Source organism: Onychostruthus taczanowskii, unplaced genomic scaffold (genome assembly GCF_017590055.1).
Source record: "Onychostruthus taczanowskii isolate IOZ18803 unplaced genomic scaffold, ASM1759005v1 scaffold58, whole genome shotgun sequence".
NCBI classification, from domain to species: domain Eukaryota; kingdom Metazoa; phylum Chordata; class Aves; order Passeriformes; family Passeridae; genus Onychostruthus; species Onychostruthus taczanowskii.
The window spans coordinates 5,997,311-6,010,521 of record NW_024503457.1 but is presented as its reverse complement, the minus strand read 5'-3'; the positions used below and the strand labels follow the sequence as shown (position 1 = coordinate 6,010,521).

The 13,211-nt window shown below is 40.2% G+C and overlaps 1 protein-coding gene across 1 annotated transcript; it reads left to right on the top strand.

Moving 5' to 3' along the window:
• Positions 1–3,923: 3,923 nt before the first annotated feature.
• Positions 3,924–12,507, top strand: CUNH2orf49 (chromosome unknown C2orf49 homolog). The gene is made up of 4 exons (XM_041418200.1): positions 3,924–4,081; positions 5,905–6,071; positions 8,381–8,753; positions 10,957–12,507. The coding sequence occupies exons 1-4, from the start codon at positions 3,944–3,946 to the stop codon at positions 11,011–11,013; spliced, it is 735 nt and encodes a 244-aa protein (XP_041274134.1). The 5' UTR covers positions 3,924–3,943; the 3' UTR covers positions 11,014–12,507.
• The last annotated feature ends 704 nt before the right edge of the window (positions 12,508–13,211 follow it).

The following is a 13,211-nucleotide window of genomic DNA, read 5'->3' as shown; positions in this document are numbered from 1 at the left end:
CCGCCGGCGGCGGGCGGGGGGGACGCGCCGCTTCCGGTGCGGCGCCGGCCCCGCCCCGGCCCGCGTCACCGGGCACGGGCAGCGGCGGGAGGCCGCGTCCGGTCACGTGCGGGAAAGCCGGGATGCACCGGCCGGGAATGCGCCCCAGTGCGCCTCGGGGAGCTCTTCTCTCGCGGCCGAGAGAAGAGACCGATACATCTGTTTTACACATATATTTATATCTATCTCAATATATTCTAATATTTATGTTTATATGTATACATTTATTTGTATATCTATTTAAAATAGATACATAAGAGAGTCCAAAGCCTTGGGATATATATACATACATATATATATATATATATATATATATATATATGGGAGACGCTTTTCTCAGGTTCTCAGAAAGTGCCCTCATTCAAATTTAACTTAATAATAATAGTAATAGTATAAGTCTCATCTCTTATAGTATTTTTATATTGTCTAAGTCTCATATATTATAAGAGACTTATACCACTACTATTATTTATATAAATATAAATATATTATAAATTTCCCAACTATTAAATGTTAAAAAGATAAATTACTTATGGGTAGAATTGCCTTGTTAAAGTTTAAACATATATATATATATATATATATATATATATATGGGAGACGCTTTTCTCAGGTTCTCAGAAAGTGCCCTCATTCAAATTTAACTTAATAATAATAGTAATAGTATAAGTCTCATCTCTTATAGTATTTTTATATTGTCTAAGTCTCATATATTATAAGAGACTTATACCACTACTATTATTTATATAAATATAAATATATTATAAATTTCCCAACTATTAAATGTTAAAAAGATAAATTACTTATGGGTAGAATTGCCTTGTTAAAGTTTAAGGCTTGACATGCCTCAGTGACCTAGGAGGAGGTTAACACAGCTTGGTTAGAAGGGTGTGCTCCTGATAGTGGACATAAAGAATGCAGACTTTGTGGGCCACAAATACATTTGGCAGAATTCCAAAGATAAGGAAGAAACTAACAAAGCCTGCTCATCAACTCCACTGGAATCAGCTCCAACTGGGTAAAAAGTAATTCAGGCAGGGGGGGAGCTCTGGTCACTGACTTACGGCCCAAGAAACCCACTGGCTCAAGAGAAGAGGGAGACTGTGCAGGCTAATCAGCATGAGAAGTGAGGAAATCATTGACCAATAAAAGAATAATTAATGAAAGAACTATGTCATTTGTAGCCAATGAACATTAATGCCTTTGTTCGTTAAAGTACGTAAGTGGTAAGATTTGATGGTCATCATGCTGGCTTTGTGGATTGGCTGCCCAACACATCTTTCTGCACAGAATTGCAAATAATCAAATATCTCAATTCTCTGTGTGGATTGGCCTCTTGCTCACTGGGTGAAAGAAACTATTTTGGGACAACACATACAGCTAATGAACAAAGTAAAGAGCAAGGTATCAGAAGTGATGTAAAGCATTTTTTTTTTCTAATTGTAAAAAATCCTAAAAAGAGAAAAAGGTACCTGGTATCATTTATTTAAAATTACCCTATTGCATTAACAAAAAAAAAAAAAAACAAAAAAACAAAAAAAAAACAAACAAACAAACAAAAAAAAAAAAAAAACAAAAAAACAAAAAAAAAACAAACAAACAAACAAAAAAAAAAAAAACCAACCAAAAAAACCTCTACTATGAAATGCAATAGGATCATTCAACAAATCTATGAAAACAATATAGCTCATTAAAATTATATTTTTACAGCAATTTGAAAATAAACATATTTTTATCAGACTGTTTGCATTTAATCTCTTTCAGAATTTTATTGTGAGAGGATATGCTTTGGTTAATCAGAGAGGAACTATAATTTTAGGTACAAATGCCAACAAAGTAAATACTAACACAGGATAATCACAGGGATGAAATCTTGATCAGCACAACTAATTCAGTTAGCAAGGATATGTTTCTGTGAGGCAGAACTTACAAGGTACTTTAGGAAGAGAGAGATGATCCATGTAATTTACAAGAAAGTAATTTCATTCATTGAAATAAGCACCAAAATCCAGGCTGAACATTCACCCTAAAAGCTATATTCATTTGCAAGATTACTTGAGTTCAGCTGTCTTTGTGTCATAATTGGCTGAAGTGAGAAATGAATGAGAAAATGAAAATAGAACTAGTCTATAGCTGTGTGCCTGCTGGGCACAGTACTATAAAGCTGGGCTTTGGGCAGCCCTGGCATGCAGCCCGTGCTTCCCCTCGGAAGCAGCTTCCCTGGAGAGAAAAAGCACAAGGGAACAAATTGTATATACTGCCAGAAGACACTTTTGAGGAAGCCATATGATATAATGTTACTACTTGTATACTTAAATGATTTTTAAATATTGAAAATTTGAATTTATGCTTTTTGAAGTGCTGTATAGTTGTAGGTTCTAAAGTGACATACATAGTAATGTATCTTCAACTCCTTCCACGTGGATGTACTTTTATTGTGTTACATTGTTGCCTGTGCCTTGCAATTCTGTAAAATGCATCAAGTACTTCAAATTACCTTGTAATTTTATGTTGTAAAAACTACATGGTTATTTACACATGTAACCATTTGTAACTCTCTATTCTGCTTTAAAACATGTAAGCAGGTGACAGAATCCAAAGCTATTGTACTTCGGAATTACAAGGCAACTTTTGTTGTTGCCTATCAAGCAGCTTTAACCAGTGAGTGTCGCAATTATGGGCAGGATGGAGATCGTTTTTCATTCCATAGCAAGTTCCGGCATGCAGAAGCACAAAGCATTCATACTCTTGTGTGCTGACAGAATGACAATAAAACAGATGTTCTCCGGGTTCCATGCTATCAGCTGGGGGGTGACCTCACCTTATCAGCAACACCAAACTCCCTCAAGGGCAGAGAGGCCTTGCAGAGAAACCCAGACAAATTATAGCTGTGCAATCACCAGCTATATGACATTTAACAAGGGTGAGTGCTCAATTATGCACCTGGGATTGGAGAACCCTGGATGTATGGAGAGACTGGGGAACAGGAGGCTGGAAAGCAGTGCCATGGAAAGGGACCCAGGGGTCAATGGCAAGTTGAGCATGAGCCAGCAGTGCCCTGGGAGCCAGGAGAGCCAACCCTGTCCTGGGGGGCATCAGGCACAGCATGGCCAGCTGGGCAAGGGAGGGGATTGTCCTGCTCCGCTCTGAGCTGGGGCAGCCTCACCTCCAGTGCTGGGGGCAGTTTTGGGTGCCACAGTAGAAAAAAAGACATAAAACTATTGGAAAGCATCCAAAGTGGGGACACGAGGGTGAAGGGCCTTGAGGGGAAGCCATGTGAGGAGCGGCTGAGGTCACTTGGTCTGTTCAGCCTGGAGAGGAGGAGACTGAGAAAAGACCTTATCAAGGTTCTACAGGTTCCTCATGAGAGACAGGCACTGATCTCTTCTCTCTGGTGACCAGTGACAGGACCCAAGGGAATGGCCTGAAGCCATACCAGGGGAGGCTTAAGTTGGATATCAGAAAAAAGTTCTTCACCAGAGGGTGGTCAGGCACTGAACAGGCTCCCCAGGGAAGTGGTCACAGCACCAAGCCTGACACAGTTCAAGCACTTGGAAAACACTCTAAGACATGGGGTGTAATACTTGGGGCTGTCCTGTGTAGGGCCAGAAGCTGGGCTTCGATGACCGTTGTGGGCCTCTTCCAAATCAGAACATTCCGTGATTCTGTGGGATTCTGTGTGTTTCGCCTGACTCGGCTGCCCCACGGAGCGGTGCCACCGTGGCAGGGCACACCCCCTGCCCCGTTCCAGCCCCGCTGTCTCGGCCCCTCTGCCGCACTCCCCTCGCCCCGTTCGGGCTCGCTCCAGCCGTGACGCCACCGCGGCGCGCGGCTGCTCTGGAAACGCGTTTTCCTCCGCGCGCGGGATTGTGGGAGTCCGGGAAGGGGCCGCCGGGGGAAGAAGATGGCGGCGCAGGGAAAAGGCCGGGCAGGCGGTGGCAGTGGAGAGGAGGAGCGGGGATCTGGGGGCTCGGAGTCGGAGCTGTTGCTGCTGCACCCGGAGCTGCTCTCGGAGGAATTCCTGCGGCTCACCCTGGAGCAGGTGCGTCCGGGGAGCCGGGCCGGGCGGAGCGGCGGCCCCTGAGGCGGGGCGAAGAGAGTCACGGTGCTCAGGGAAGAGCAGGCACCAAGTCGGTGCTCTGGACACCACGAACTTGCAGAGAGGAGGCTCTGGCGCGGGAGATGTCTCCGTGTTTGCACAGGGGCCGTGCTTGAACACCGAGGCTGCTGAAAAGCAATTTGCCCAAATGGAGACAGTGTCTGCGTACAGTAAAACTGGCTGTGGAAGGATGAGCTTTACACTGTTAAAGTTGCCAGGTCCATAGCCAGGTGACCCTGCCTTGGCAGGTCGGTTGGACTAGATCATCTCCGGAGGTCACTTCCAACCCTAATAGTTCTGTTAGTTAAAGAAATGTAGCCTCTGTAATCAGTCAAGCTAATGCTTTAATGCATAAATACTGATATTTGATATTTGGAAAATAATTGAGTTTGAAAGGGACTTCTGAACAGTTTAGGACCATAAAAAGCTTTAGTTGATGTAGTTTGGAGTACTACTTACTGCCTTGGCTGAAAATTTCAGGTGCATGAAACAATAGTAATGAAAGTTTCAGGGCTTTGTATAAGCTCAAAGAATTTTCATATGCTTTTGTCCATGCAGCCTGTGTGGATAGGTTTCAGACCAGCATCAGAAGTCACGAAGTGTTGCCAGAACCGGTAGTGGCAGAGGCTTGACCTGCTCTCAATGACCTCGATTTGTAGGATGTTAGTGGAGTTTTTTTCTCACCCCATAAATTTGGCATGAAGTACCAAGAAATGTTCATGACCCAGTACACAATTAGAAAGAAAGCTGGTGTTCTAACTGGTGGTTCCTAGAATCACTGAATAGTTAGGGTTGGAAGGGACCTCTGGAGATCATCTTGTCCAACACCCGGCAAAGGAGAGTCGCCTAGAGCAGGTGACACAGAAACACATCCAGGTGGGGTTTGAATGTCTCCAGAGAGGGAGAGTCCACGACCTCCCTGGGGAGCTTGTTCTTCCATCTTTAAGGAAGTTCTTCCTCATGTTGGGATAAAACTTCTCTCCATTATTCTTTGGGAACTGGGGAAGATAGCACTGTTCTACATCTATAAGTTTGACTTGCATTGCATTCTAGTTGTCTGTTTTCTAGAAATGTGAAAAAGAGCTCTGGTATTTTAGTTGGATTCAGGGAAGCGTGTTTAAGAGTGCATGAAAACATCAGCCATCAACAGTATGTCTGTCATAATTTTTCCCTTTTTTGGCTACCATTTTCCTTGGGAAAACTTGCAGTAATTTCAGTGGAGAGGAGCTGCAAGGTTGACCTGTGTGGGCAAAGGTGAATAACTGCTCAGTGCTGGTCCGTGTCTCTCACACTGTTGAAGAAAGCAGCCCATCACACCCCAGAATTTGAAGCAGAGTTGCTCATGGCACCTGTGCTCAAATGCACTCAAAGAGCAGCAGACACTGGGGGCAGGAGACTCCAGAGGACACACTGGAAGAGGCACGTGAGGAGACATGAGAAGAAATGCACTTGCAGGTGGTGGAAAAAGAAACCACTGTGCACTGACCAAAATACTCTGTGTTTCCCATTGCTTCACTGGAGGGACAGGCTGAGTGTAATCCACACAGAAAGTGAAGGAAGTTGACAGTAGGAAGGTAGGAGACCAGGCTGTTGGCACTGAGCAGTTCATGGCCTCTCCAAACTGATCATCCCAGTCACCCCTTTACTTCTGGAACCCTGGCCCAATACAATACTTCACAGCGGATTTTGAAATAAGAAATTCTGCCACTCAGATGGTTGAATGTTGGATTGCATAAAAATAGCAACTCTTTTTCTCTTCCCCACAGAAAAATATATTAGGTGAAAATGATGTGAAGATGGACAAAGATGGGCTCACTGATCTCTATATTCAACATGCCATTCCCCTGCCTCAGCGTGACTTGCCAAAAAGTAGATGGGGGAGAATGATGGAAAAGAAGAGGCAGCAAAATGACTTGAAAAGTGAGAAGAAAAGGTAATTTAGCTTTATTGGGCCACACTTGGACAATTTAGGACGATGCATTTAGTTTAATCTTTGCCTGATTAGTGAAGCTTGTACAGCTTTTGGATATTGTTACAGTTTACAGAGAACACCGTGTTGGCTTGCCTGTGTCAGAAGTGTTAGATTCTACTGCTGCAAAAATAGAGAAAATGGGAGGATATTTTTTTTTTCTGTTTAATTGTTGTTAATGCTATCTGGCATATAGTGCTTCTTTTCACAGATCTGTCTTTCTTGTACTTCCCCTTTAAGTACTGAAAGGCTGCAGTAAGGTCTTCCTGGAGCCTTCTCTTCTGCAGGATGAGCAGCCTCCACTCTCTTAAGCCTTTCCTTATATCATTTTATGACCCTTCTCTGGAGCTGCTCCATGTCCTTCCTGCAGAGGCTCCAGATCTGGATGCAGCACCCCAGGTGAGGTCTCACCAGAGCAGAGTAAGGGGTGCAGAATCACTTCCCTTGACCTGCTGGCCACGCTACTTTGGACATGTTTGTCTTTCTGGGCTGCAAGCACAAGTTGCTGACTCGTGTCTAGCCTCTCATCCACCAGTATCCCCAAGTCCTTCCCAGCAGGGCTACTCTGAATCCCTTCACCCCAGTCTGTATTGGTTCAGAGAATTGGTATTGTTCCTCCATCCCCCAGTGTGTGTTGATAAAGGAGGAGAAAGGAAATATTTTTTGTTTCATTGTATAATTACTAATTAATAATCATGTTTGCAGTGTTTAAGGAAAGTGCTAAAAGCATATTTAACTATGCTTTCTTCTGTACAGGGGTGGCCTACCTTATCTAGAGCGAGGGGTGCGTGCTGCAGAAATTTTGTGTGCCTGTTTCAAAAATAACATTTGCTTTCTGAAGTAAATATTCTGTCTTGCTTTAAAAATCTTTCTGTTTCTATTTGCTCAGAAAGCAAAATCTTCTTCAAAAGTTTGTTTGACTGAATCTCTTCACCCAACCTTCCACCTGCCCGAGACTTTGACATGTGATATGCATGAGTGGTATTCTGATATGTTCAGCAGTAAATCCTAAGGAAAGGTGGATGGAAATTCCTGTAGTTTTTCAGTATTACAGCTTGTTGATCTCTTGAGTCTCTTCTAGCTTTGCTGAGGTTTCTAACTGTGAAGGGCTAAACAAATTCTGTCAAGTGATTTGGGGTTTTTTAGATGTTTTTTCAGTTTTTAGGTGCTTTTTAAAATTCTAGCAGTGGCTAAAACACCGAGCTGTCTTTTGTCCGGTTTATTTTCCATGTGCATAAGAGGTTAGAGTACCTCAGTTTGTTTCCATCCGTGGACTTGAGGATGGAAGCGTGAGGTTAGTGTTTGAGTAGTGTTAGTGTGCTGAAATAGGTGCAAAAGACCTTTTTATCAAAACTGAAAACTGAAGTTTTTAAGCAGGAATATTATATTCTCTTAATGGTGGTTTGGGTTTTTTATTTGTTAAATCAGCACTTTCCAAACACTTTCTCTTAGTCATTCTTGAGCATTGCATTTTTAAAACTCAGAATCCATATAGTGTGAGTTATGGTTTTACTTTGTTGTTTTTCTCAGTCAAGATGTTTTCTGATAATACTGTTTTGATATTAGCTCGATAATATTCCTTTTGGTGAATCAGTGGTTACTAAAATGGCCTGCTCTGACTACACATAGGCTTAAAGGCACAAACTGTTAAAAAAATGTCATTAAATCCACTTAGGGTTCCTGTGCAAAGAATACTTATTTTAAAAAGGTATGGGTTTTTTGCTTCGTGTTTTTATTCCTTAGCTTACTGTCTTTTGGACTTATCTTAACATTATGATTATGAATAAGAGTAGAAACAGGGAAATTTAGAAGTATTAGAGTATGAGATGCTGTTCCTGCAGGTAAGGCAGCACACCCTTTCTTATATACTCCTCTTTTGAAATACTTCACACTTATTATCTCTGTAGCTACTCTAGAGTAACTGCAGTGGTAAAGGCATAGTGCCTTTGGTGTACAGCTATAATTGACTGCTTAGACAGTTCCTCACACAGCTCGTCTTGCTGAGGAGCACTGGTCCTCACACAACCCCCTGCGCCTTTATATTTTGGAAGTGACTTCTATTGCTTTTTATTTTTATTTAAGTATATGTAAGTGTATATAAGTATATTTATTTTTATTTAAGTTTGGAGCATCTGAGAGTTTCATATTAATATTTTGGGATATATGTCTTCTTCAGGGAGGATAAAATGAATTTTCACTACTCATGTCATGGATATGCTATTTTTTGATAATTTAACCTATGTTTCTGTGAATTTTATGATTTGTATTTTCAGTGTTACAACAGTGGAAGGTTTAAGGAAACGGCCATTGATTGTATTTGATGGCAATTCGACAAGTACAAGCATAAAGGTGAAAAAGACGGAGAACGGAGCTGCCGATCGCCTGAAGCCTCCTCCAGCTGGAAGCACCACCAACACAGTTAGGAGATTGTCAGTTCCTTCAAATGCCTCCACATACCTTTCAGCCTCCAGTTTGTCAGAGGACGCTAAGCTGGGAATAAGGAATAATGAGGCTCAGCAGAACAATATTACAAAGACTGACAGCAGTGTGTTAACTGGTCTGAAGGTTTACCCTTTGTCTCCAATAGCAGGAACTACTGTTGTGAAGTTAAAGAGGTCTGTTCCAAAAGAGGAATCAGATTTGCCGGTATGTTTGTGCAGTATCCTGTTTTGCAGCTTTTTTTTTTTTTTTTAAATTGAGATTTAAAGGAGACAAAGTTAGGGCCTTGCAAGAGTTTTCAGGATGATTTTATTTTGGAGTAATGGTAGAGTATTTAGAAACAGTGAGTACTAGTAAAGTGTAGCTAGTTTGGGAAATACCAGAATGAAGGAAGTTTTTACTTGTCAGTAGGAAGCTTCTGTTTAGGTAATGGTGCTGAGTGTAGCTGCCAGATGGGGACAAAGAACCAGTGGTTAGTTTTGAGAATGGTGTGATTACAGGGCTTGTCAATCAGCAGGGAGCAATGGGCTATCTCTTAAAAACATGCCACAATACAGACAGAGGTCTTAACACTTGTGTTGTATTCCTTCATGATACAAATAAAGAAGTTTTCACATTTCCACTGGAATGCGGGAATATCTGGAATAAATCTGGGCTTCAAAGGAAGAGATAGAAATATCTGTTCTCAGTTGAACTGCAGGGGGAGCTTTAGCTATACAGTGTGCAGTTACATTGTTTAGAATTTTTCTAAGACACGACACTGAACTTTGTTTTCTCAATATTGCCTCATGAGATGCAATAAAACATTCATATTAATAATAATATATAAAAGTATTAACATATTTTTTAAAAGTCCTTTAATGAAAGAATGCAGGTAATATTCTGCTGAATGGATTGGTATGTTCCATCAGACTTCTATTAAACATGAGTACCAAAACATATGGCTGTTGTGAAAGATGGCTTTAGCAGCTTTTAAAAGATCCATGGCTGAGGCTCTGAATGGAATCTATGCTTGAGAGGTGTGTTTCCTACTACCAGTAGGAACTTAATAACTTCTTTCAGTATTTAGAACTGTTCCAAGTATTGGTCAGATCTGAATCTACAGAGCTTTTGAAACTTGTTTGGTATACATCTCACAGCTTCTTTGTATTTGGTTTAAATGTCCTGTAGACACAGTGATGACATTTTTAAGCGTCCCTGTATGACTGACACTCAGAAGCTATGACCTCTGACATTTGACTTTCTATGTTAGCCACAGTTTAGGTTGTTCCAGTTAATACCTGTCAGTTCAGTCATGCCTTGGTTGATGCTGGTCAGAGGTGTGAAGTTAGGCATGTGTGGTCTATGGATGTTACTCTACCATCTGAAATTAAAAGAATGTGCTATTGAATAGAAAGTGAAGCTGTCAGGAAGAATCAGTGTACTTGGCAGATGTCTGTAAAGCCTGATCTATTTTTAGTGTAATGACAGTAAAGGCAATTATGTCTCCAAGCAAGTGACTGTTCCTTGACGTTCAGGAAAAATTTAATGAATAGCACAGAACTATCCATATTGTCTTTGAGTCTAATTCCCTTAAACCTTTCAGTGGTTGCAGTCCACAGGATTCCTGTAAATAAACTAACACTGAAAGTCTTTTAAAGAGAAGAGCTATCTCTGGATTGTGCTCCCTGAACCAGTGTGTTGCAGTATGTTCTTGAAAACTCATATACCTGTCTTTACTCTGCTTATATGAGCTATTAAAGCTCTAATTTCTCAGAATTTTTATTATTTTTGTTTTAGATGATAAAAGGGAATTATTTTACCACTTCATATGCTATTGCTTTGCTTTGGGCTTTCTTGATTTTTACAGGTTTCTTTGGGCAGGGGGACTTGAAAGATTAGTTCATCTGAGGCTTTGGCAATTATTTATCTTCTTTTTATCCAGGTCATTACAAAGGAAGACCAAATTTTCTGTTTCTTTTTTTCATGTTTTTAACTATTTGACAAAAGTAAATTGGTTTCCTAGTTGTATATTTGGGGAATTTTCCTTATACAATTCCATTTCAACAAGTATTTTAAGAAGACAACCTGAAATAACTTCAGAAGTATGTTTTGAAACTCCAATATGTACTGCTTCTAAGTGGCATAACTGAAAGCAATTTTTGAATATTTAAGAATATTTATTTGTAGGTTGCTGAAAACCAAAACACATTTATGATTTGCAGGTAGTTAAATTCATTGGCTCTATTTTTATCTTCACCAGAGAAGTTCTGTGATATTTAGCTTTCTCCACAAGATGGCAATAGAAAGCTGTTGGAGTAGCCTGTAGCTGAATACTGTGATAGTACCAGATGGAAATATGCCAGATTAATGACTGACTCCTGTTTGCACAATATCTCTAAGAATAATTATATATTTTCTTGTATTCCAGAATGACCTAAAGCCTTCGGAAGCAAAGAAGAAAATCCAGCATGTTACATGGCCATGAAGTAGCTAATGGTGCTCGAAACCTAAATATTACTTCCATATTTTCAAATAGATAGACCATATTTAAACAGTTTAAATAAAATTATTTTAAAATTTACAGACTTACAGAGATTCAGATTGCTGTGAAGTTTTAACAAGTTTAACAGCTCCCTGTTGTAAAGCTGGAGTCACTATCACCAGTCACCTTAAAAGTATCCACTCTTGTACACCAAGTAGTTAATTACTTCTTTAAAAGGTGGTGATATTACACTATACTAAACCCTCCGCTCTTAGTTTTCAAGACTATTATAGTTCATCTCCTCCATGTCACTGTGATTCACACATTGTTTCGCTAAGATTCAGTTTTATTCCACATCTGATTAAATAGTTTAAATAGCTATTGAAATTTAGAGTGATCCCTAGAGCCTTCTTGGCTTTAAAAAGGTAATTAATTTAGGTGAGAAAACTGACCATTCTGCTGATAGGATAGTCTACAAAAATTTTTTTTTCCTTTTTGTTGCACAGGAGTGTAGAATTTGCAGTGCAAGTTAGGTTGGTAATAAGAGATGAACTATTTTAACAGCATTACTTCAAATTGAAGTTTCTCTTGATATATGAAACAAGGAATGCACAGATGGAAATACGTGACTAGACTGATAACGGAACTTCGAGAGGAAGTAGTGAATGGATTAGTGCCATGTTCTCTTAAGTACACAGGCATATTTTTTACATACATAAGTGTTAAAATGTGCCAGTGTAGGAAATTTGCTTGTTTTCCTGGTTACAGTCATGCTTATTTATAAAATATGGGGAAAACCAATGGAATGCAGACCAGTGCTTTCTCAGCCTACGGACAGTTGAAGAAGGATGTGGATAGGAAGACAGAAGTACCTTGAGAGCATTAACACATGTAATTGCACTCTAGAAAAAACCCCTCAAACCTGTTTTCCCTTCTTTTGATAATTTAAGAGGGATTTTGGTTTTCTGTGAAATTTGGTGTTTTATCTGGGTTATTGGTAGTGCCTCACAGGGCAAAAATCCAATTGAGTTGATGGAAACATTTTTATTAAAACTCATTGATTCAGGGTGAAGGCAGTTTAGATCAGTTTTAGGTACAGATGGCAAATAATAATAATAACAATGTCCCAGACTTGGTAAAACAAGAAGAATCAACTTCTGAATCCACTTAGTTAACCCAGTAAAAGAAGTTTGGTAGTGATCAGAAAGCTTGTTTACATTTTTAACACTGGTTTATATTGAAACCAAAAACTGTAGCTTAGTTCTTTACTTTACAGAAGTTCTCCATTCACTGTTATGATGTAAAAGGCACTTCTCGAATGCTGTAAAATGGTAAGAATGTGTGTTTTGAAATGGTGTGCTCTTTCCCTTTTACTAAACACTTGTGCAGTTTTTGTACTTGAGTACAGCAAACTTTAACGTAATGTACCTTTTTTTATGTAAAGACTTGTCTTTTAAGTAGCCTTATCCTATTTAAATAAATTAAATTAAAAGCAAACTAAACAGTGCTGCCTTGTTTTTGTGATGTAATTAAGCTTATTCATTTTATACAATTGTATTTCAGGGGACTTGACGTAATCAGCATTTTAAGGGTAAAAGGGTCAGTAGCTGCTTTGCAGCTGTTAGTGCTGGTCACATGAAGTGCTGGTTTTTGCACTTGTGTAACTGTTTGATAGGAATTCTGTTTTGTGGCTGGCTTCCTGTCAGTGGTCTAGAGTCTAGGATGTATTTTGTGTAGTTCCAGTTGCTAGGAGCATGTGTGTGTTGGTATGTGTTAAGGAGGGATATGCAGAACTGCACTGGAACAACAGCATCATGCTGCTCTTGCATGGTAGCAGTTCTGTTTCCAGGGCTGGGATGCTTTCCAGCCTTGCATGTTTCACCTACCTTTCCCCAAAGCTGGGGCCATTTTGCTATCTGTTGTACCCCTTGGGAGGCAAGGTGCAAGCTTGTGCTGCTCCCACTGCCTTCTTAGAATCATCAAGGTTGGGAAAAACTTCCGAGATCATCAAGTCCAATCTTCTACTGAATTCCACAGTGCACACTAAGTTCTATCACAAAACACCATGTCTGTGTGTTTTTTGAGCACTTCAAGGGATGGTTGGTGACTCCACCATTCCCTGGGAGCCTGTTCCACTGCTTTACCACATCCAGTCAAGAAAATTTTCTTAATAGATGGCCTGAACTTCCCTGGTCAAAATT